The sequence below is a fragment of the Platalea leucorodia genome, assembly GCF_965183815.1.
Source record: "Platalea leucorodia genome assembly, chromosome: 6".
Lineage (NCBI taxonomy): Eukaryota > Metazoa > Chordata > Aves > Pelecaniformes > Threskiornithidae > Platalea > Platalea leucorodia.
In genome coordinates, this window is record NC_138828.1 from 69796948 (window position 1) to 69822655 (window position 25708).

Sequence of the window (25708 nt, forward strand, 5' to 3'; positions counted from 1 at the left end):
CCATAAGACACCAGTTAGGGAGGCCATCTTCCTTTCAATTTTGTCTTTGCAAACACACCTAACGTTCCCCTGTATTGTACACCTTTGTATCTGTTTCCTTAACTCCATGTGTGGAGCTGCTTCTCCTGGCTCGTTGGAAGTGTTGCAACTGTACTTGAGAAATCTCCAGAAAACTAAACTTTACTTAGAAAAAGTGTTCAAACTTCTTTTTTCTTAAGAAAACCAAGTTGAACTCTATGTGTCAAACTTGGACAATCTTCACTTTTCTGTCATTAAGGCAAAATAAATTTTTTTCACTTAGTTCTGGTCTTGTGGTATTTTGTCCTGTAGAGTTTCTGTAGATTTGACAATAAACTGCAGCCCAAGCAATTTTCAGTTTCTGATCATTTCTACATTCAGCCCTAGAGTAATAGGTGCATAAAAGAAAACTCCACTGAAAAATAAGAAGAAAACTAGTCTCAAGAAAAAATTTAGAGGAGGAAAAATAATATTTTGGAGCTGGACTTGTTTTTGTTTTTTTTTTCTTTCATTATTCTTTAACAAAACATTCTTTTCCAGGTAGGAAAATACTCATGGTTGGATGTGTTCTAAGTTCTTATGTTCTTGTGTTGAGCATCATATTTCAGAGTGGTTGCTAACATTGTCTTTTTGAATAAGGCTTGGACAATTCTACTATTCATAGCCTTATTACTGTTCATTCTTGGTTTTCACTAGCCATGAGGGGGAAAGATAGCTTTGAGTTTTTCTTCTTAACTAGATTGGACTTCAGGGAAACAAAACTGTCTCTAGTTCTTTGATCTGGTCTGTATATTCCCTTGTTCCATATTTTTCTTGATCTTGATCTATCCTTTGGATGCAGCACAGACTACTAAGCAAGCCTGCAACATCGTTTCTTGCAAGTCAATATTGGTTTTCAGAAAGGTAGACTGTGTTTTACCAGAGATTGTAAAGCATGGGAGATACTTATGTCTCGCCTTACTACCGATTTTTAAGTCTTTTGTGTTCAGAATCTCTTTGACCTGGAAGCACGTTGGAACTCAAGGTATTGGTGTGGGATTGGGCTGACCGAGGCTCTGAGGTGTTTGTGTTATTTTGCTATCATTCTTGCAGTTGAATGGTCTGAACACCAAGGTGGAGATTAAAAACATTGGTATTGGGTAGTATTGCTGACAAAGACAACAGAGGCACAACTATGCTAAGCAAAGGCAGTTTGTGCTGGGTGCTCCCCAGTTTGAAGTGGGCGCCTTGTCATGGGCAGTGTGTTCCCGGGTGTCCCCACCAGTGGCACTGTGGTAGATCACCAAAGACATTTCAAGGATAAGCCAGCCTGATGGGTGGGAGAGTCAGTGCGGTGACGGCTGGCACGCTCACCAAGTACGTGCGGCTTACAAAGTCTGAAAGGGGCAGAAGTTTTTCTGTTGCCTTTTATTTGGTTTGGGTTTTTTTTTTTTTTTTCTTTGTCTGTTTCCTTGGAGGCCGCCATGGCCCAAGCTGAAGTGGAGTCTTACCTAGGCCCAGGTAGATGAAGATGTGGTCAGTTGTTTTGTTGGAAACCTGAGGGGGTTTCTGCTTACATTTCTTAAGTGGTGGTTGATTAAACTGCTGTGATTTTGTAGATTTAGAGTGTTCTTAAACATGTGTAAGCATCCAAAGTCATCTTAATGCTGCTCAGCTTTAGCAAGCTATGAATAAAAATTGTTGACTTCTCCAGTTCCTAAGGAGAGCCTTGAGATAGTTTCATAGAAAGTAATTACTGACACCCATTGTCACCTGTCAGGAGGGGAAGTTTTGTTGGATTTTTTTTTTGTTAACTTTTCAGTGATGAATAATTTCTTTCCTCAGTCTTGGACGACGATTAGCAGTGGCTGGCATCTTACATTCTTTCTTGAGGTGGAATCTGTGGCTGTCCTGGTTTCAGCTGGGATAAAGTTAATTTTCTTCTTAGTAGCTGCTCTAGTGCTGTGTTTTGGATTTAGCATGAGAACAATGCTGATAGCACACTGATGTTTTGGTTGTTGCTGAGTAGAGTTTAAACTGGTCAAGGACTTTTCAGCTTCCCATGCTCTGCTCGGTGCACAAGAAGCTGGGAGGGGGCACAGCCAGGACAGCTGACCCAGACTGGCCAAAGGGCTGTTCCATACCATATGGCATCATGCTCAGTATATAAAGCTGGGGGAAGAAGAAGGAAAGGGGGGGATATTCGGAGTGATGGCGTTTGTCTTCCCAAGTAACCGTTACGTGTGACGGAGCCCTGCTTTCCTGGAGGTGGCTGAACACCTGCCTGCTGATGGGAAGCAGTGAATGAATTCCTTGCTTTGCTTTGCCTGCATGCGCGGCTTTTTCTTTTACTTATTAAACTGTCTTTATCTCAACCCACAAGTTTTCTCACTTTTACTCTTCCGATTCTCTCCCCCATCCTGCTGTGGGGGGAGTGAGCGAGTGGCTGTGTGGGGCTTAGTTGCCGGCTGGGGTTAAACCATGACAGTGGTCTTACCTATGAAAAGGGTGTCGGAAGGGTGCCATCTGCTAGGTCATGCATGGGGAAGGAAAGCAGTGTCCTATAAACTGGAACGTTATAGATTAAAGCTGGAAGGTTTTACTGAAAGGTTGAGATTAAAGAAGCTACAGGATATGACTTGTAATAATTGCCATCAACTATGGTAACATCAGGTGGCTGATCCAATGCATTGTGTAACTGTTGCGATATGACATATTGTACATAGTCAGAAGTGCAATTCATGCATTGTTCCTTTAGTTTTGTTTCCCTTGGAGCTGTCCCAATGCTCTGCTTTGTTTTTGAAAACTCACTGACCTGGAACTATGCATAATTGGTTTTCCCCCCCCTCTTTCAAGTACTGTGTATGTAGTAGACCATATTATTCACAGACCTCAATTTTTTTTTTTTTTTCTTTTCTATCCTATTTGGCTTGCTTTTACAACTATTGATGTGTTCAATTTCCACAGAAGATTGCAGGTTATCTTGCACTTTCCTATTTGCTTGCACACACCTTAACAAGCTCTTTCTTGTTTTTGCCAGAGATGGTGCGCTGAGTCATTTCCACAAGAGGCTTCTGTACCACTCCGGAGCAAGAATACATTAAAGAATAAAAGGCGTGAGGGTGCACCAGTATTTTCCTGGCTGGAAAGCTAACCCCCAAGTGAATGTATTGAAGATTTCTAGACTTGGTGGGACAAATATCTCTACCTCCAATTTTATGAATACTGCTAGCTATGGCTGTGGAACTCTGTTTGCTGCTGCTGCTGTTTTGTGGAAGTACTATTTCAGAGGTACAGCCCATATACAAACCGCCTCCTGGGACTTTGGATTTTGGATTTGTACCAGCCAAGACGTATGATACAGGTGCATACCATGAACCTGGGCCAATAGGAATTTTGTTTAAAATAGTACATGCATTCCTGTACTTAGTGCAGCCAAATTCTTTTCCTCAAGGTAAGCAGATAAACTTTTTTTTTTTTTTTTTTTAAAATAAAGGCTTGTTATTGATGCATTCATCCTATTGTAGATACCAAGACCATCATCTGGAACTAAATTATGTGAAGAGCTTTGTTAGTAGCACGTGTTATGGCCTGGAAACGTGTACAGTTTCATATAGAAAGTAACATTTTTCTGCATCGTGTAGTGTGTTTGTGTGTAGTTGTTAATGAAAATGAAATGTTGATGAAATTTCACAGAACTTTGCTTACTTATCTCAAAGCTGTCACTGATGCATTTGAGGCTCTTTTTTTTTCTTAACTGAAACTTATTTTTATGTGTGCTCAAAAGTATGGGATAGGAGTAAAGCATAAACTGCTTTATATTTAATATTAAATCCATAAGAGACAGCTCTGAGATTTGCATATTATGATAAACTAGTGGTCATAATATTATGAGATTTAGCCTAGGAAACGGAAACTTAGCAACTTGAAATAAATTTCATTTGTTTCCATATATGTGCATTCACAGTCAAGTTTTATATAAGGGCAGTTCCATTACACAGCCATGTGTAATGTCTTGTTCCTTTGTGAGCTGAAGTTAAGACTTGAAACTGCATTTCCTTTATTGAGTTTTTTTTTTCCATTCCTTTCTGACTAAGTTCTCTCTTCTAAAGGAAAAGTTAAGATATTAGAGAAGTGTGTGCTTATTGAGATTGCATTGATTAAAAGGTGCTTTTGAGAATTCTGCGTGTTTGTGGATTGTTAGTTGCATCAATTTAACTTTCCAACATGCTTTTTGTTTCATTTAGCTCTTAAAAGAAAATGCTAGTGTGTTTGAAATAGTATTGGCATTTAAAATTATATTGAGGAGAAGTTTTAATAAAATCTAAGAATGGTTTTGGTTTGTTATTGATTCCTTTTGGTGGTTTAGATGTAACTGTGTATAAAAGTAGTTTATATTATTTTGTAGTACATCTTTTAATTCATGTATTAAAAGCTTTAGTAACTTAAAATCTCAAATTCTTTGGTCTTGTACCTGTATGATACCTGTGAACTATTATTTGCTTGTATTTTTGACATTTCTTCGATAACTGTAGAAGAATGAGCTCAAATGAACTTGAATGAATGAATTCTATTTAGACAAGTGCCTGGAGTCCCAGGTGTTAACCTGGAGAGCAAAAACCTGGCCTGTTCCCTGCAGGATCTGTCTTCTGAGCAGCTCTTACACAAGGTGTAATGAGGGCAATTGCATGAAGCTGACATTAATGTCACCTCTTGTCAGTGACATGGACAGTGGGATTGAGTGCACCCTCAGCAAGTTTGCCGATGACACTGAGCTGTGTGGTGCAGTCAACCTGCTGGAGGGAAGGGATGCCACCCAGAGGGACCTTGACAGGCTGGAGAGGTGGGCCCGTGTGAACGTCATGAAGTTCAACAAGGCCAAGTGCCAGGTCCTGCACATGGGTTGGGGCAGTCCCAAGGACAAATACAGGGTGGGTGGAGAATGGATTGAGAGCAGCCCTGAGGAGAAGGACTTGTGGGTGTTGGTTGATGAGAAACTCAACATGACGTGGCAATGTGCGCTTGCAGCCCAGAAAGCCAACCGTATCCTGGGCTGCATCAAAAGAAGCGTGACCAGCAGGTCGAGGGAGGTGATTCTCCCCCTCTACTCCGCTCTCGTGAGACCACACCTGGAGTCCTGCGTTCAGCTCTGGGGCCCCCAGCATAAGAAGGACATGGACCTGTTGGAGCGAGTCCAGAGGAGGGCCATGAAGATGATCAGAGGGCTGGAGTGCCTCTCCTATGAGGACAGGTTGAGAGAGTTGGGGTTGTTCAGCCTGGAGAAGAGAAAGCTTCGGGGAGACCTTAGAGCAGCCTTCCAGTACCTGAAGGGGGTCTACAAGAGAGCTGGAGAGGGACTTCTTACAAGGGCATGTAGTGATAGGACAAGGGGTAATGGCTTTAAACTGAAAGAGGGTGGATTGAGATTAGATGTAAGGAAGAAGCTCTTCACTATGAGGGTGGTGAGGCACAGGAATGGGTTGCCCAGAGAAGCTGTGGATGCCCCCTCCCTGGAAGTGTTCAAGGCCAGGTTGGATGGGGCTTTGAGCAAGCTGGTCTAGTGGAAGGTGTCCCTGCCCATGGCAGGGGGGTTGGAACCAGATGATCTTCAAGGTCCCTTCCAACCCAAACCATTCTAGGATCCTTTTGGAGGAACTGTTTCCAGATATCCCTGCTTTCGTGGCCTCTTGCCTTTCATTAAATACGCAGATGAACTATTTGTCCCTCTGTGAGACCTGATATGTTAGGATTGTCATCTGCATTCAACTCTTAGAAACAGGCCTTTGTTCTGCCTAAAGCCCTGCTTGAATATTCTATTCTCTTGCGATTGTGTAAACTTGATTTCAGTGAGATGTTTACTGTGTCTTTATATTAACGGGAATTTGGTCTGTAACCTTGTATGTCAAATTTAGTATTATGTGTCCTAAGCATGTAAATAATCATTGAGAATACAATTTACGATCAAGATTATAGTCCTGTGGGACTGCTTGTAGTAAGTTTCGCATCAAGCAGGTGTTGTGAAATCCAGTATTAAAGAGAAAGGAGACATCTTGAGGTTAATCACTTGTTCTTAGTTTGTAAGCTTTGAACATCTCATACCTCTCTCTCCTTCCTCACAGATAACATTTTGCCAAATCAGTTATTTTTAGAAGTTTGGCTTTCAGTGTTTGCATTAGGTGAACTCCTCTTCCCATGCCCCCTCATACCTCACTGCAAAATACAGATTTGACGGGTCATGTTGGTTTGAGTCATACCATTTAATTGGTTAATCCCCATAATCTCTTTTGCCATATGCTGTTCTGTTTTCACATTCAGTGTATTAATGGTGTAGTTACATATTTGAAAAGCTTTTTCTTTTAACTGCCAACTTGAAATAGAGTTAATTCTGATTCAGAGATGAAAATAAACACAATCACAAATGGGCACAGAAAGCAAGCCTTTTGATGTTTCTAACTCTAAACATCATTCTGATTGGGCTGGTGCTTCAGAAGAGTTAGCTCCAGGTTGATGCCCCCGTGTGTTGCACGTAACCATAACATAGAGGAGAAGTGTGATTCGTGTGCAGGACTTGGCATCAGTCACTTAGACCTTTGATCTTAGTAGTCTTATATTTTTTTTTTTCCTAATGCTTGGAAGTACTTGATGTTTGGTTTTCCAATTTACTGTTAGTACTCTTAGCTGGGAGGAAAAAAAGTGACAGGATCATCTAATTGCATGTAGATATTCCTGCCTTTGCAAGTAATTTTTGTGCTTGCAGTAGTGCTCCAATGGAGCTGAATAAGTTACACTATAACATTCATACTCCTTCAGTCCTGGGTATGCCTTTTAGGAAGAAAGCTAGTATGATAAAGCAAAATATGAAGTACATCCAAGTCTTTGGGAAATGTTCTTAAAGTATTTGTGCGCTGCTAAGCCATAACATTTATTTAAATGTTCTTACGTTACTTGAAAGGGATCACTTCATTCAAAGGAAAAAAAAATCAGTCAAATAATTGTAAATTTTTTTGTTGTTGTTAAATCTAAGTGAGTAATTATTTACGCACTTCTAAATTTGTTCATGCCATCTGGTTTGTGGACATACAACCTAATCTAAGTTTAGATTTAATAGGTAAGTTATTAATGGGATTAAATGTAGTGCTCACATAAAGCACAGTAACAGAACCAGGGCAAGGAACTCTAACTCCTTAAGTTTTTTTTGAACAGCTGAATCTTTAAGACCAGCACTGTGCTCTTTGGATATGTCAAGAAACCAGTTTAAAAAAAGTGAACTAGGATATCTGATTGCAGTGCTTCAGTGAGTGTAAATAGATTCTGCGTTCAGCTCCACCAGTCAAATACTTTTGTCCTCACTAGATGCTGTACTGGTGTAAATGGGAGTTGACTTACTCCCAAGCATGAACTGTTATGCAGGGAAGCAGCTTCCACTTTGAGTTAATGATACACTGGGGTGGAAAAGACTGTTTGGTCACTGGTTGCTACCTGAGGCTCAGTAGGTCACTTTAATCCTGCTGTGCCTTGGTTTCTCCATTTGTAAAATGGAGATGGCAGTGCTACTGCTCCTTTTGTTGAGGACTGTGTAGGATACAGCATCGTTATTCTTTCCTGTTAATAGCACCACTTACAATAAATAGATGATAACAGGAAAATTACAAGTTGCTACTATCACTCAGCTGAGAGGACATTTAACAAAACCAATTGTCAGTTTTTCTCTTACTTAGAATTTGTCATAAACTGAAGTGTGAATTTATTAATAATGTTAAGTCAGTTCATGGTTGTGACATGGTGCATGTCACCTGTTGTGTTGGAGACCTTCAGATGTGAACTTCATGTAGACAGAGAATGGTCAGTATGATCCTCTGGCTGCTATGAATATCTTATCATGGCTTTGTCTATGTTCCCATGGAAACCAGTTGTTAGTTGCAGTAAAATTATGTTAATCTGAGATTCCACTTGCCGGCAGGACGTGCACAACAAATCTTCGGCTTCACAGCTTGTGTCTTGTAACGAAAATCTGAAGAGTTCACAAAGGAAACAAGCTGGGAATAAAGGCCCTGCTCCTATTTTTAGGTGAAATAAGAAGAAGAACTTACAGGTCTGTTGACATTATTCTACTCTACCTGAATGTATTGCAGGACAGCTGTGCCACTTATGTTGAGTTACAACTGCTTTGTACCAGCTTCTGCTTTTTCTCTATCACCCTGTTTCTGCTGAAGCAGGAATAAACCTTCAACATCAAAATCAACCCTTGAATGCAGGTATTTCCTGGGCAAAACATAGTATGAAGAGTTAAATGTACCGTTTGCCTGTGGGTAACAAGAACAAACTGGATTTTAGACCTGGACTACGCCTCTCAATTCTTTCTGTTTGTGGAGTCTCACTTGTTGAACAGTTTGAACTTAAGACTGAGAATCAGAACTTCGCTATTTTAATGCAAAGTTCTGTCTCTGACCCCTTTTGGTCTTCCTTTCTTCTCACCTGGTCAGCCTTTAAAGCGGCTGCAAATTTTGGAGTTCAGCAAGTTAGTCTTGTGTTCCCTATCTCTGCAATTAATATCTCACATGAGTGTCTTCAGCAATTAAAATATTTTAATGTTTAAAAAAAAAAATCACATAACTTGATGTGAAAATAAACAGTGTATCTCTAGCTAGTATAGCTGTAGTAGAAAATGCGTATGCAAACCCCTGTTGTTGTAGGTAGGTTTGAGCTCCTAGGATATTGATTTTTTTAATATATTAGCTATGTCATATGTGAGGTTCTAAGGCAAATAATCAAAATGCCTTATCACCCCCTCAGTTAAAACCTCAGTGAGTCAGAATTTTTTTTTTTTTTTTGTGTAAAACTAACTTCTTTGCCTTTTGCAACTGCTTAGTTCTTGGTTGTCCGTTTCTACTTTAGTTTTGCTTCCTTTTAGTAATAAATCTTCCACAGCTCCCATACAAAAAAAATGCATGTGTCTGGGTGTTGCAGCATTGGAAATAAACTCAGCTACGCATAGCTAGTAATGCTTTTTTGTTTTTAAACTTGAGACTTTCCCAGGAACGTTGGGCATATCTGCACCAGCATGCAGTGAAAGGACTGCGTCTGACTTTGGTGCAGATGCTGCAGTTCAGCAACATAAGATAGTGCTCTGGTACCCAAAGCAATTATAACCTTTTATAAAAACTTCAGTGACAATATCCTTTTTCCAGTTGTGTGAAGTCTCAGTTTAAGTTTGTCTGTGAAACTGCACTGATGTGATAGACTGCTTTTTTTGAGCTAGTGTTTGACAGCTACCCCCTATGCATGTGGGTTGGTTTTCTTAAAGCTTATGTCCTGGAGCTGGGTTGGGAGCACAGATGCAATTGCTGGTGCAGGAACTGAGAAGAAGGGAGGAATAGCGAGACCTGCCCTTTAGTAAGTTAGCTGTTAGATTGGCTAAGCTGTATTGTGAAATGACAATTTCAGTAAGCTGTAGAGTCAGTGCCTTCACCACATCCCTGTAACTGGTTTTTTTTCCAGCACTGTGGCTAGAGCTGTGATGTGAATTTAGGGTAGTGGCTGAAGTGTGTATATCAAAAAAGCAGGTTTCGGTGACAGAGGTTATATGTAGCAAGTAGTGGTGGTGTCATTTGGGTAGAACTGGGATAAGAAGGGGGAGTTATAGTGCTCCTTTGTTTGGTAATATGGTGTGTACATTGAAAGAAATGTCGTGTCTAACATTGGAAATACTGGGGAGGGTGGAGCAGCAGGAAGATACAAGATAAATTAGCCTCTTTTCTCTGCCTACTCATATACTCAAAGGAAACAGCATTTTAAAAAGCATTGCTCATTTCATGCTGGGAAGTTAAGAGATGGTCTACTTGATGACATACCCGTGTAAACAAGGAACACCAAGAACATTTCTGAAGCAGACTTAAGACCTGCTTTTTTATTTTCTTAGGCATCAGAAGAGTAATTCCTTTTTCCCTGAACTATTCCAAACTGCAGACTATCTAACAGATTGCTTGTCAAAAGGGTTTTTTGTGGACAGGGAGGAGACAGAGGTTTTAGGGAGGGGAGGCTTATATGGATTATGTACTAGAGGCTACTGCAGAAAACTAGAGTTGCAGACATTAACACTTCTCTGATGTCTTCCTGCCCAGCTCTTTCGGATTATGTAAACAAGGACTCTTTTTTGCAGACAGGTATTATATGGAAAATATGCGAGTAATTTTTTAATCAGTGTAGCATAGCTGATCATCTGAAAATCTTGCACTACACACACATCTGGAATTTTTTCTCTACAGTATCTGCAATGCTTGCCTGATCTGGTTTAATACTGCCTGCCAGCTGTGCCTAGGAGAAAAAACGTGCCTTGACTGCAGTTGGAAAATGTCAATCCAGCTTCACAATTTCAACACTATTAGGACAGCAGGGAGAAACTAATGAAAATGAACCTCAAGCAGAGTTTGAGGGAGTTGGGTTACTTTCTGTGGGGAGGGTGTTCAGAAGTGGCATTACCACAGATGGCTGTAGTAACAGGCTGGAGGGCACCTCAAGCGGTAGTACCTCTTGGAGGCTAGATTATAACAATAAATAAAATGGGCCTACAGTTGTGTGGTATTGAGACGCGGCTCATACTTCCCAAACCTAAACCGCCTTCTACCCCTTTGAAATTAGACAGCTATGTCCTTTCTGTCCATTGGGAATGTTTCCTCACAAGTGGGTTAGGTGTTTTCTGGGTGAGGTACCGAGTTGGCTCAGGAAACCTGTTAATAGCTACCACATGGGCAATGCCAGGCCAGTGCTTGAAACTGTCCCAACCCTATTCTGTTTGTCTATGGACATTACAGGGAGACACAAGGTATAACTAAAGAGCTGATCAGCAGCGTTCCCTGCCTCGGTGTGCAGGGGATGAGTTCTGGGCACAGCTAAATCCAGGGGTGCCAGCTACAAGGAAGGGAAGGGTGGGAGGTACAGGATGGTATTGTGACAGATGGTGGCCTTGTTTGTTTGTCATTCTAAGTAAAGAAACTTCATTGATAGGGTTTGTATATTTTTAAAGAAAAAAGCAAAAGTACCATGTCCTAAAAATGCGTGTATCTAGATAATTAGTACTACTGTGTGGTGTGTGTCTTGGGGGTGGTAATGTTAGATATGTTGAATGTAGTGTGGTGTCTGCGTACTAGCAATTGCAGTAAAACACCAAATTAAGCTCTGTGTGCATTCATTAACTTCTCTAAAGCATTGCCCATTACATTTAGTATCTCATAGCAAAGAGCTATGCAACTTGAGCATCAACTTGGTCAAAACCTAAGTTTTGCCTTTCAGATGCCAGTGCACAATCACAGTCAGAGTACACCATGTGAAGAAGGCAGTTCTTTGTGTCCCTCCCTCTGTTAACAGGAAATCTAAACCACTAAAAGTGTGAAAGCTTATTTGAGACTTCCAGAGCATACCTGCAGCATCTTGTATGGTGAGAAGTAGGATGGAACAGGTTTTGGGTCAGCCACGTTCTCTGGTAACGAGTACTGTGTGTCAACCTCTTTGAAAGTTATCTGTGACTGCGGTCATTTTATGGGTTTTCAGGCCACTCTGCTGAGGTTCCATGATTTTCCTAGCTTAACAATGGCAACTACTCTGCTGTCCATTCTCCCTCTCCATTTAATTTTTACAAGCTTATCTACCCACATAGTGCTGAACCTCATTCTCTTTTCTAACTCGTGGAACTGACGGGGAGAGAGAGGGGGAATGTCAGTGAACTTACTTGTTCACAAGCCTCTTGTTTTCACAAGCCTCTAAGGGACCTCTCAATTCCTTCATCGTCTTGGCTCTTATGAAGCATTTTGAGTTAATCATGCGAGATACTGTACGGATACTGCCTGTTACTGGAAAAGCAGTCATCTGACTTTCTCTTTTCTTTGTTATAGACCATCATAATTAGATAACATTAGCCTAACCCCCTCATTTTTTTTGCTGACAGTTTGCTTAGGTTGTCATTTACAGAGCAACAAACTCCTAGGTCTTGTTCAATGATGGTTTTTTCTTGAATTATGTCAGCCAAAGTAAGAAGAATTTGATACATCTTCACAACAAATCTTCTTTCCACAGTCCTCATATTCAATGTTTAATTATATTGAAAATTATGAGAATTAGAATCTTTTCCTCTCCCTTTTTCTCACTATTTTTTTTGCTTCTTAGGATGCTTTTATATCTGCACAAAAGTGATGCTTTTATCTAAGTCAATATGCACTATTCAAAAGTTGCTGGAGCAAAATAAATGTATAAGTATTAATTTTAGTAGTTTTTGTCATCCTTTGAACAGTATTAAATCTTTTCATATTGGTATTAAAGCTTTTGTGTATACTTTTTCCTTTTCCACAAGGGAGTTACCTTCTTGTTAGAAGCGAAACCAGCTGCCACGAATGTCAGCTATTGCAGTTTAAGCTGACAAATCTATCAGTATACAGATCTTAGTGTAAGCCTACCAGTTACAAAAAATCCCCACAAATCCACTTTGACCGTTTTTTGCTATATGCACATATATTTCTTCTCATCTAAAAACAGTTCTGTGACTTAAATTATTTATTACTTATTATTTAAACCTGTTTAATCTAAACGTAAAGATTATTTAAACCCGTATTGCACTGTAATATAGTCAAGATCTTTCTTTTCTCTGAAAAATATACCAAATTATTTTGTTTTTGTGAACTTCAAACAGTGATTACAGTTGTGAATGTGAATCTTCTTACTACTACTAAGTATTGCCTTGGCTGTTTAACTCAGCTGAAAGATGCCTAGGTGTACCTATACAGAACAAATACAAACTTGTATTTGCCTAATTAACTTTCTTCAGAGTAGCAACCTTTACTTTTGCTTTGATTTTTTGAGCCAAGTAGTGATCTCTGTAGTACTTTGAACCAATATGCGTGCCACAGTTTCAAACATATGTGGAAAATTGTGGCCCTCGCAGAAATGGGAAAAGAGAGAGAGGGAATTCTGAGGAGTCTCAGTGAAGCTGCCAAACACCGGTCACTGAGGTAATTAAAAGCTGGTACCAGCAGGGCTCCAGCATGTCATTCCCAATTATCTGTGTTCATATTTCCAATAATTCAAGTTATATAAGAGAGGATTTTCTGTGTTTTCCTCAGTTTACAGCAACTTCTGAGGAGAGAAATGAGTAGGAAAAATGCTGTTGTTCGTACAGTCTAAATATTTACTACTTTGATCAAAGCTACAAGTCCAATATGTCTACACAGCCCACACTATCAAGAAGTAGCTCGGTCTCTGCAGTGTGCTAAGACAGACAAGCATATACAGTGCACCAAGTTAAATCTTTGCCCGTAATCTGTTGTAAATCCTTACCAGATGGTGGCCTAGAGAGACCTTTAGGTAGCTACTGCGAACAAAGTGAGTGGCAAAAAATAGCTGCCGTGGCACTAACAGTGTGCTACGGAAGTTTTGTTGCCTTCAGAAAATGAGAGAATGCAGTTTCTGTGTGGAATGCTTCTTCAAAGCTTTCTGCTTGACTTTGTGTGTGTGATATATGCAAATTTATTGCAGCCTCCTAAGCAAAGATTTTTCTAAAGGCTTCTCTCTTTTTGTTCTTTTTCCAAAACTTCAGAAAGAACAGAACTTTCTTTGTAACAAAGAACTAGAAAGTCCCTGCAAAGGTTATTTTCAAAGGAGAAATCTTTCATTCTATGTGTCCTATAACAGTCGTTATTGTGGCAATTTCTTTTTCTTTTAAACCTTTTCCTGACCAGGCTCTTTAATGTCATCTGTGCACGTTGATGGAAAGCAGAATGTGCCTAAAAGAAAATGTGCACTAAAGGAATAAACTCAAGTTTGAGGCAGCTGTAAGGTGTGAGGATTTTCTGTGGAAGACTTAAATGACCCGTTTGGTCTTCCTGACTAGTAACAACCTTGAGGAAGCTACATTTATAAAACGTCCATTGTTTCAGCCGTATTTTTGGGAAATTGGGGAACTTTTTGTGTGCACGAATGAAGTTCATTGACTGTTACTATTATCTGATCCACTGCTGTATAATTTCTTCAGTGGATCAATGGTATTTTCTGTCAGGAAGGATGCAAAGGGGGTCTCCTTAATTTCATGTCCTGGTTCCTTCAGCAGCTGTTGCTGCCCTGCAATTCCTCATCTTCAGCAATTGCACCGTGCTGAGTCCTACCTGCGCTCTGGTTAAAGCTCACCCTGTTTAGACCACTCCTGCAGTTTCAGTCCTGCTCATAGCTGTTCATCTCTTCATTACCTACTTTGTATTGCAGCTCTATGCCCTCTCACATTGCCCCTCACTGCATTCAGTATAAGCTAAGACTCATTTCTGGGTGGTCTAGTAGCCTGTCCTTTCAACTATGAATAAAGCAGTATGTGCTTTACAAGTCTGCTGAGACCTTAAAAATGCATTTACTATGTTTTCACTTGTGTCATATTGTGTGTTGCTGGATTTTGAGACTGAGCCAGAGTACTGTAGGATAAGCATATTTCTCTTGCTTTTGACCAACATGTAAATAAAGAATGCAGAGTAAGAGAATGGGAATGGACGATGAGCGTGTTGATGAGAGGAAGCAGCATACTGAAGGCAGAAGAGGGTGAAAAGGCAGATTGCTGTAGTAAATGAGATTAGAAGTTAAAATACTTAAGCAATTTAGTATGTATTTCTTGTGTTTTACCTCCATTCAAACAAGTTCTTCCAGCTATTGTAGAATAACAGGTTCCAGGGCTTCATTTTGCATGTCACTGGTGAGGTACAGCAGCAAGGTTCCTTTCTCACCGTTTTTTCTTGTCCAAAGGTATGGCTGATGGTTTAAGGTTATAGTCTTTGCTCATTATTTCTTTAATGCAGGTGAATAAACAGGTGATTAAACAGAGAATTTCCTTTCACCACCTCTGTAATGTGAGTAGGTGGTCTTGTGCGTGGGCTTCGGAAGCGGGGGAAGGTAGGTGTCACTCGGGAGCTGTGCTCGAAGGGAAGAAGGCCAGAACGGCCTCTTGCAAGGAGCAGGAGGGTGGAAGCCGACCCAGCCTCATGTTCCCAGTAACTCAAGGTAAAAAAACTGGGAATTGTACAGAGAAGAGAGCTTGCCTAAAAGTTGTGGGGAGAATTTATCTGAGAAGGCTGGGGTTTTTTAATTGGTCTGGGGATAAGGGTTATGGTCCAAGTCTGTCTGAGGGAGGTGTTGTGAAGAGGGAGGGGAGTGAACCTTCTGAATCTGGAGCTGGAAAGGAATGGTCTAGACTATCTGAGTGAATGCATGGATTAGACTCCTTATCTGTGGACTAAAGTGGTCTCTAATTGTGCGGGAAGCGGGAAGATCTCCTCACCTCTGAGACTTCCCACTTCACCTACAGAGTGAGTTTTCTTCTTGCTCTGCGAAAAGAGGACAGGCTGTACGGGGTGAGCAATGCGGCAGGACCTTCTCTGCAGTCTCTGCGCCAACGTGCATGGTGGATTCTTCGGCCATCAACGTTGCTGAGCTCCCACCTCGCTCTGCAGTGGAACCAGAGCCAAGTGTGGCCGTGCGATGAGGGGCAGTAAGAGTGAGCAGAGCTGTTAGGTAGTTGCGTGGCAGCAAAGGGGAGGTTGCCTGCTGAGGGAGAACTCTTCAATGGGAGCTGAATCTGACCGTAGTAAAGGCTAATGGCTAGAAGCTTTCTAACTTTGGGGAAGCAACCAAAGCCCCACTCAAGTCAAAGCAATTATTTTAAAATGTCAATAACATGAACTTGCAGTAAAACTTGCTATAAGATAACTGAAAGATTTTTATCTCTGATGATAAGTCTGAAAGGCTAATATAGCTTACCTGGTTTTCTTGGACTTGCAAGAGTTATTCATTAGTCTGAGTCATGATTAGAGAGGGGAAAAAAACAAGCTTGAAATAATTTTAATTCATTAATTTCAGACTAATTATTGCTACTTATTCATGATGCTGAATGTGGTCAAACTGACTCATATTCAGAGAGATGCTGAACCATTCAGTGTGTTTAGTCCGTTGACTCTATTATAGATGAAGGGGAATGGGATGCAGTACTATGATGTGCAATAGAATGAGATAGCATTAAAGCAGTTATTAATTTATCATGTATATTATCTATGTAATTCTCCCCTGTTGTTCTGAAAAATCTTCATTCAGTGCGACATGAATGCTTCAGTCATGGTTCTTTGCTTGAAGTCCTTTTCAGAATAGAAGCCTAGTATGTTATATTATGCATAAAAAGATAAATTAATTTCTGGCATAATTTGATTAATGCTGGAGTTGCACTATAACTGAACGGGCTCAATGGAATTGTTTGAGGGAAGATGAAGTGTAGCTTTCCCAAAGGTTTTACTCCAACTGTTTTCCTGTCACCTCGATTTGAAAAGCTTTCTTGGCAGAAGAATTTGTAACTAATTCATGTTGGTACTTAACAGCCAGACAGCTTATTTTTAAATCTCTATTATTTTTGCTATCCCTTTCTGTAGAGCAGTTCTAAGAAGCAAGCCTAGTGCTAACCTCATTTTCTTGTCTGGGTAATGAGATATTGAGTGTGCGTACACAATATGGGTGCAATGCAGGAGTTGGTGATTGTTTTCTTAACCAGGGCTTCTCAGAGGTGCTTAATATTTCATCACAAATTGCACTGGTAAATTAATAGTTCATCTGGCTAGTTAGATTTACTAGGGCAGATGGCATTTCACGTGTGTGATGAGAACAGGAAGGAGACAGAGCAAAGCAGTAATGTAATTGGCCGCGTAAATGAGCCTCACAAGGTAAATCTCTTCAACCCCAGTGATAAAGTGTGTTCTGTGCTAAAGCCTCGGATTACTGGTCCTGTGAAACAATGTGTGCAGCTGGTCAAGCCAAGATTTCAGAAGTAATCCCATTAATTTGAAAATAGAAGACACCCCTTTTTATCACACCTTCCTAGTACTTTTATGTTTGAAACAGAAATCAGCCTCAAGGTGGTACTCTACCAGTAATGCAGAAGAGAGTCGTGTGGAGTTACCTCAGCTCAATTTTAAATAAAAACCTATTTGAATGCTAGAGATGAGATGTCCTAGCTAGGGGGAAAGGTGCTTCAGAAAAGCAAACCAAAATCACAGACTGAATGAGGTGTCTCTTCACTGTGCTCGAGTGAGCAGTGTAGCCGTACCTGAAAACACGGTGCTTGTGTTTACACAGTACCTGGCACAGGACGTTCCCCTGCCTAACCCTTAAGCGCTGCAGTAGCAACCGGGATTACTGTCAATGTGCGTAAAACCCAATAGGGAGATTCTAATTCTGCAAAACCACTAAGGCAAGTTTGTGCCTACAGATTTGCGGGTGGGTAACTGCAGGTAATCTCACATACAGTTATAGCCACACTTATTTTTTTTATGGGAATATATATGACTTCCACATTTCATTTGAAATGAATTAACTGGGAATATGTCTCCTCCAGTTGATACTGAAAACTATTGAAATAATAAATTCATGGCAAAGACTGGTCAATCACTGTGTGCTGCCTGGTGAGAAAAACACCCTGAAGCTTCACATTACTTCTAAAAAATCATTGCAAAGTAATTTAAGTAGTAAATCTTTATTCAGCAGGGAAATCTCACATTCTGGAAAATTAAGGGAAAAAATGGGCTGTGTAATACTGGCTATTGTGCTATGTATGAAACCTGTATTATTCTCAGTATTTAATTTATTCAGTCCATGTGGGAACTTTTTGTACCTATTTTCAGGCTTTCTTGTTTATTATAAACCTAAAGGTGTTTTATTTTCTGCTGAAAAGGCTTTAGAGCCTCTAAATTTCAAAAACACATTGAAAATGCTGCTTTCCGCCTCAGTTTGTGATAGTGTATTCAGGTTGATTTCTATTTTTTTTTTTTTTTTTTTTCCTTGACTGGCAGGCTATAAATTATGGAAACAGTATAAATAAAACCTGTGAATCAGGAACATTCTGAGCAAGTAATCAGAGCAGTTTTGGGGTGTTTTTGTTTTTGTTGAAGTATTGGATGTTCTCCATGGAGGTACTCAAAACCTGACTGGACATGGCTGTGAGTAAACTGCGGTGGGTGACTGCTGAGCCGGGGGGTTGGACTGGATGATCGCAAGGGGTCCCTTTCAGCCTCAACCGTCCTCTGTTTCTCTTGAGTAGTTTTACGTATGCATACACATACTCATACGGATGTCCATAAATATATATGTGTGTATAGATGGATGTAAAACCTGATGTAAAATGGTTTTTGTTTAATTTTTGTTTTAATTTATGATGGGGACAGACACTCAACTAGAAGAATGGGTAAAAACTTTCAACTTTTATTTAACAGGGAAGGCTAATGCTTTTAAAGTTTTATCTTGTACTGATTCCTGACAGTAGGAAATGTATCAAATGAAGTTTTTGTCAATAATAAAATTTAGCTTTCTCACATGCTTCCTGGCAGTGCTTTCACTCCTCCATTAAATAATTTATAATAAAAAGTCAGCATGATTGTAGGATAACTTTGGAATAATTTAGATCAGAAGGGACCTCCAGAGGTCATTGGGTCCAACCCTTTTCCAAAGCAAGGTGAACCCCTGAGTTAGGAGCAGCCTGGAAGTGAGGGCAGGTTGCTGGGGGCTCTCCTGCTTGGCTTTGGAGTAGCAGCAAGGAGGGCGATGCCACAGGGTCCTGGGCAGTCGGCTCCTGTGGCTGACCGCCCGCATGCAGACAGTCTGTACCACTTCATGCCACTGAGGATCACAGGAGCTATTCCTTTTTCTTCCTTCCCATCGCATTCGGATTAAAGTTGGTAGAAATTTTTCTTTAGCAGCTGTTGTGTGGTGTGCTGTCATACAGTGCTAAATGGTTGAATATTAAATATGTAAACAAGAGGATTATTTTAGCCCTTTTCTCCTGCTTGCTAAAAGGCATCTAGCTGTAGAAAAAATTCATTGCATTATGTGTTTTGTGCACGAGTGTTTCTTAAATTTACTTACTTGGTAGGTATATAGATATAAAGAAGAAGAAAGAAATGTTGCCTCTGATGAAGAAGAAAAATATCTACCAGCCAGCGTGAATTACATTCTTGGGGTTTGTGCAGTTCTGCCTCACTGGGCTGTATACCTCCTTGCCTCTGGAACTCCCCAAGAAACACGGATGCTGCTTGGGGATGGGCTTGATACAGGGAGGACTCTGCTGGTCCCAGTGTGCAAGGTGTCTCAGAGCTGCAGCAGTGGATCAGTTGTGTGTTGCCCATGCGACGGTGTGCGCCCTTTCCTTCAGCGGTCTCCTGGCTCTCAAGGTGCAGAGCTGGAAAGGATTTGCAGGGATCGTAACTCTTGTTCTTCCTGGGTGCTTATTCTACGTATGTTCTGGGTTTACTTCTGTTACTATGGCGTTCAGCCTTATCTTCTAGCCTTATTTTTGGTCATTCCAAAATGAGGTTGCCTCACCACAGAGAGTCCCTGATCGTATACTGTTAGCACTCTTTCTGCATTTCAGAATCTACTTCCCATCCATGGATGATTTGCAGCTTGACACTCCTGTGATATGTTAACAGATTTTTATTTTTTTTTCTTTTAATTTTTTAATTGGCAGTCTTGCTGGCTGCAGCTTCCTTGCAGGGAGTACCTTCCTTGAAACAGCAGTTGTTGCCTCGCTGTTGTGTGTTTTCTTTCCTTGGGCACAGTTTTCTGCGAGGAGCTCTTCAGGATCTCCTCAGCTTGCAGACCAGTCCATGCTCCCTCTGCAGGGTGTTGGGGAGGGAGGACCGTGGGTGCTGTTAGCTGTGGGGTTTTTTTCCCGAGCTGCATGCAGGATTAGAGAGGCGTGAGATCACAGCCCCTGTGAACTCACTGAACAGATTTCATGAGGGCTTGGGTTTTTGGGGAGGTGAACAGTCAGTTTTGAACCTACAGGTCTTTTATTGATCCACAGGATAGGTAACTTACTGGAGATTTTTCTCACGTATGTTCAGTTGCATATGGGGAGACGAACGACGGGGCAATAGTACCATGGAGTGCAGCTCTGTATGAACATGTGGGGCAGAGTGCTCCTCCTTGAGGTGTAGTGTGCTCCTTCCTAATGTGTTTCCTCTTCCTCAGAGGAGACCAAAAGTTCAGACAGTCATTTCTTCCAAACATCCAAACGCTGCTTCTTTTACACAACCTAGCATGGAGCATACCCAGCGCCGCTGATGCCCCTCTGAGGCAGAGGGTCTGCAGAGCTAGGGGTGCCCCTCTTCCAGTGCAGGATGTTATGGAAATGGCTGGGAGCCACAGTTCCCAGCATAGTTCCCATAGGGTTGGCAAAACCTCGATAAGGGTAGGCTGGTGATGTCCCAAAAAGGGGATCCATTCATTGCAGCTGTTGGTGTTTACTGAAAGAAACTGATGTGGTGAAATTATAAATATGATGTGAAGTGGCACTATTTGTGTGAAATTCCTACTTTCTTTTTTTGGTGGTTTCTGTATTTTGTCTGTATTGTGAATGTTAGAAATGTGTGTTAGCTGGAGCTGCATGCACAGTAAGTTGGCACGTTAGGCTTTCTGATTTGTTTTGGCGGTGTTGCATACTCTCATGCAAAGTCTGTTGGTCCAGAGACAAAAAAAAAAAAAAAAAAAAAGAGAGAGAGAGAAAAAAAAGATTGGGATAATGTTGGCAAGAATAAGGGCCTTCTTCCTTGTACCATTCAGTCAAAAAGCCATTGTTAACATGCTTGTTTTGCACGTTATCTAATTCCGTATATGTGTGTGTGTGTGTGTGTGTGTGTATATATGCATGCATGTATGTACTTGTCATAAACATGAAGCAAAGCTGATAGCTTAACTTTGTCCAAGTAATTGATAAGTTTGGGATTCACTTTTAATAATGATGCTATGGCATAGAGGATGACCTCAGAAAAACCTTCACTGTATTTCAGTGGGAATTGATTAGTTGATAGATAACCTGGATATCTTCCTGTGAGCTCATAAAATATACGGTTGGTTAAAAATGTTGCCACTAGACAGGTTTATGGAAACACTTACGTGCTTGCCTATCCTGTTGATGTCTGTTCTTAATTTCATCTTGCCTACCTAACAGTAGAATACATACCGTCCTCTTTCCACCGTTTTTATTATTTATGTTGTTTAAAACTCTGGAATATTCTTGCTTATTTTCAGATCTCATCAGAAAACTAGCACAACAGAAGTTTGGAAATACACAGGGCGATTATCAAAAGGTAAATTGTCTATGTGTATCTGCATAAAATAATGAAAACAAAGACTTTGAAATTCAGTTTTGTTTCTAAAATAAGAAATAGTATTTTAAAGCTATAACAGGATGCAAGAATGAAATTTGTGAATGATGTGTATGATGGTTTCGTACAAAATTTGGGACCAGGACCTTTCAAAAAACATTACAAAGAAAATTTCATAAGCCACTGTAAAGAAGCTATGCATAGTTAAGGCTCACTTACAAATTCCAGCTGTAATGTGATTGTGGTGTCTGTTGCACAAAGATTGAAGGCTCTTTGTATTGAAAAATACTGCTTTTATTTAAAAACACTTAGAACCATTACTGCTCAGCTCTCATGTTATCTTCAGCTATTGTCCTCAAAAAGCTGAATTTATATGCTGGTTCTGGTGTCTTTGTAAAACAAAGTTTCCATAGCCTACTTATAAAGTGTATTTTAGTTTATGTCGTGTGCTAATCACATCAAGGATATTTTCCATTCTCTCTTTAGGTTTATGATTATTCTGTAACAGTTGAGAGTCGTAGGGTACTTGGTAACAAGAGAAGGTAGAACGTAGCATGGATCTGATATTAGGCTGTTCTCAGGGACAGTACCCCATCTTTGAAGCAATGTCACAGGTTGAGTGCCTGCAGTAGGAACCTTAACCAGGCCCACACAATGGACATGTTACTTTGTGTGAGCTACTTCTTTGTAGTCCCTGCAGTATGGTGTACCTGTCAGGAAGATGAGCGTGGACCTTGGCATACAGCCGTTGAGCTATTGCCTTGAACCAGGATGACCTGAATGATCTTGGGATTTGAAGGGGGAAGGCCTTGTGCTTCCATGTCGTCCCGACAATGAACCTATTGCTCCAGTAGCTTGATAACCTCTGCATGACATCCGAGTGTGTGGGTATTACCATCATGCTGCATCAAGCGACTCTTGCCGATCCCATATCCTTGTTTTTTGGGGCTCTGTGAGACGAGAAACGTAGGATGGACTTGATTGGCAGAGTCTTTGGACAAAACCATTAGATCATAGGTGGTATACATGAGTGTGAGTATAGATTTAGTAACTATGTAAGTCATCAGAAATTTGAGACTAATGACAGCTGTAATCTTGCGTAGTGGAGACACTTGTTAAAATACTGTGTGATTATAGGGTGGCAAATACAATATTAGGTGCGCTTGGGAAGTAAAACGGATATAGGCCACTTACAGGTCCTAGTTTTGACCTGAATACAATGCAAAACTTTAAAACAAATTTGGAAAAGGAAAAATCTGTCGAGACAAGTAGAGAGTCCTGCAGGATAGAAGCATCAATGAGAGGCAGCTGTGAAGAGGCCAGCATGGCTGTAGATGTGCCCCTGGAGGAATTTCCAGTGGGGATAGGGAAGTGTGAATGTCACTAAAGGGTGCAGGTAAGTGGTTAGAAATGTTGCCTGTGGTTTTGATCACTCAAATTCAGGGAGAATGAACTCAAGAGTAGGAGGGGTTCAGAAAGTATGTATTAGGATGATCTGGGAAACACACAAGTCTTTAGAAGAGACTGGAAGAGTTTGCTTAGCTTAGCAAAATAATTGATAAGAGGGGTGATTACTCCTTATAAATATATACGGAGACAAAACACCAGGAAGAAAAAACTTGTTATTTGGGCAAAAGATGGTGCTATCACAGAAACAAAGGGGGAGAAATGGGCCACGTGTACATCCATGTAAGAAGACTCACTAGTTCACTAAGTGTTGGGAACAGCCCTTCAGTAGCAACAACAGGAAGTCTGGTTCTGATATTTATCCTGTTAAATTTCTACTGTCGTTCCTCTGTATCTTTTTTTTTTTTTTTCCTTTTTAACCTATTTGTAGAATGTGTTAGTGACCCAGGAGGCCCTTCCGACTTCTGTGCTGCGTGTCCCTGTGTTCCCAGTTGGACTCTTACCATCGGCGTCTTCCCGTCCCCTGTCAGGGACAGCAATCTGCCAGGACAGCCCAGCAGCGGAGCGCAGCTGCCGTGCCTGCTCAGGGGGAGCCAGCTCGCTGCTGCTGCCGTTGCTTTACTTCTGCTGGGAGATGTTCTTGTTTAAAATGTTCAAAAACATACTTGGTACCAGACTTTTAAGGGAGGGTAAGCATTTGTGTTCCTCCCATTAAAAATATAGTTCCAAATATGATTTTGAACATTTTAAGCATATTGGACAGTAGAAGTTTCATAAGGATGTGTGTGATGCTAAAAACATTTTCCCAAAACTTGAGAACATTTCTGATTCTCACACATCGGACTTTGGGTTGCGGGGTCTTGCTGCCTTTAGCTTGTCTGCTTCCCTTTTCTCTTCTGCTTGTGAGAAAGGGGAAAGTGTTACCAGCTGTGAATTTGTCATACAGAGATGAAGGGGAAAAAAACCAAGAAATTCTATTTCCATTGTGGAAACAAAGGGGAAGGTGGGTTCTTCTGAAATTCCTGTCATTGAATATTTAGTTTTCAGTGTTTTTCTGAAATTACAGATAAGAAATCAGTTAGAACGTGATAAATAGTCTTTCTTGAATGCCTTTTCTTTTTTACTTTTGAATAATTTAAAATAAATCTCTACATAATTAGTTAAAAGTGAGGGTGAATTTTGTGTGTAGTGTGTTAAGGTCTCAAAACTGTTACTAAAACTGCTGCTTTTATGCCAAAATAAGCGTTGAAAAGCAAAAGTTAGTCAGGAATATCATAGGTCAGTTATGACAGGTGGAATTTATGAAGAAATCGCTAAACCACAAAGTAATGCAATCTCTGGCCTTCTCTTCTGTGAGATGTATTGTGAATTATATGAAACATGCTCAGTGTAGAAATAACTAGTCTGTTGTTTTAAGATGGAAAAATTTTTTGTTGGACAAATTCTAGATTCCTATCATTTACCAAGGAAACCAGAAATTATCTGCTATGTATTTTATTGTAAATAATTTTCCATAATTATTTAATGGTGCTTCTATGCATTATTTTACTTTAGTGGCTTTTTATTATCTTTTCTGTGTTGTTAATTGTTTTGGTCATGGTTAATTATCCATTATTCACGTGATTTGTTTTTGTGCATGCTGCCTGTGTATTATACACATTCTCCATTTGTTTTGACTTCCACAGCCAGAAAATGTTGTCCTGACTCTTCAGGTAATGTCTTATGGTAGATGTACAGCTTTGAAAAGAAACTAACTATGTCTGTATGCACTACTTCTGTTAAAACATCTATAACTGTTTTTAATGTTACTTAAAATGTTTTTCCATCTAACGTATTTTAAAATTTATGTTATCAAATAATTTCTGAAGTGTTCAGCTAACTAGAAAACAGTAATTCTTTTGCAAAATCTAGCCAAGTTCTTCTTCCAAGCATCTAGTTTGTATTCTTCAGAAGGGATAACAGCTTTTAAGCAGCAGTTAGTAATAATAAAAACAAGAGAATTCATCCTAGAATTGGTAATTAGGTCAGAAATTTGCAACTCTGCTAATGGTGACGGTTGCTGTATTTGGATCAGTTGGTAATTAGGGATTGTGAGGAAGGGCATCAGCAAAGCTGGAACTGGAGCATGATTGATAGCTTGTGAGAAATAGTAAGTTATTTTGCAGGACGATACACAGCCTCAATTTCATCCTTTTACTGCCAAGTTGCCCTTGTGCTGTCAGATTAGTAAAACAGAAGAGGACTCCAAGTACTAGTGTGAGAATTAGTTCTCCTTAAATTGAGAAAAGAAAGGAGATTTATCAGGGAAGAAAGGCCACTGGGGCGTGCCCCCACCATGCTGTGTACCTCTGTGTGCAGACACCTGCCCGATCCGGTTCTGGATGTCCTGGCTTGTGTTCGCAGCAGAGGGAAACAGCATGGCCAGCTCGCAGCTTGTCCCCTGGAAGCCACGTCGCCTTGCGTGGGGCTGTGCCAGGGCTGCCTGGCCCAGCTTCTGGGTCCTGGGGCACTTGCACTGCTTCCAGCGTAAAAGCTAGTTAGGGTATTGCATTGCATCGTTTCCTTTCACTCCTTCCAGCTTTTGAAAGCGTCCTTTTAGTTGCTACTGCTTTGCTGTTTGGCAGCAGAATGAATGCCTTTACCTGAGAGAGCTTAAAATCCACTCCTTCATGTTTTCCAGTCCCTAAGCAGTTTTTACTTCAGCAGTTTGGAGAAACCTCTGCCATTGCAATCGATCATCCAGTGGAGTACTTCCCTTTGCGGTTCATATGAGTCTTTACACTCATAACTGATTAAAAAGGAGAACAAGCTAAGCCTCCCTCCCCCCTCCCAGATGAAGTGTTGATCTAGTCAGCCTTGCTGACATTTGTGAAGCCTTTTTGGAAACAGATGTGAGAAACAGTAAATTTGCAGTCTGGGAAATCAAATGTGTTAATTTTTAACCTATTTCAATTGCATCGAGTCACATTCATATCTTGTGAGCATATTTCTTTCTTAGCACTCACTCCTGTAGTTCACCTAGCTAATATTCTAGCGAAATAATTATTAGCTATCAATATCTACAATGTTATGTATCTTTTTGTTAGAAAAATTGTCAGTTACTGACAAAATACACCAAGTCCATAACATCAGTAACTCAG

General features: G+C 40.4%; 1 protein-coding gene across 1 annotated transcript in view; it reads left to right on the forward strand.

The window, feature by feature from the left end:
* Nucleotides 1-3200: 3200 nt before the first annotated feature.
* Nucleotides 3201-25708, forward strand: part of PROM1 (prominin 1) — a gene marked incomplete at its 3' end in the record, with an annotated part of 57357 nt that continues 34849 nt past the window's right edge. The window contains exons 1-3 of the mRNA XM_082315243.1: nucleotides 3201-3451; nucleotides 21085-21143; nucleotides 24254-24280. Coding sequence (XP_082171369.1) covers nucleotides 3232-3451; nucleotides 21085-21143; nucleotides 24254-24280 — 306 coding nt within the window. The 5' untranslated portion in view covers nucleotides 3201-3231. The remainder of the gene's footprint in view (nucleotides 3452-21084; nucleotides 21144-24253; nucleotides 24281-25708) is intronic.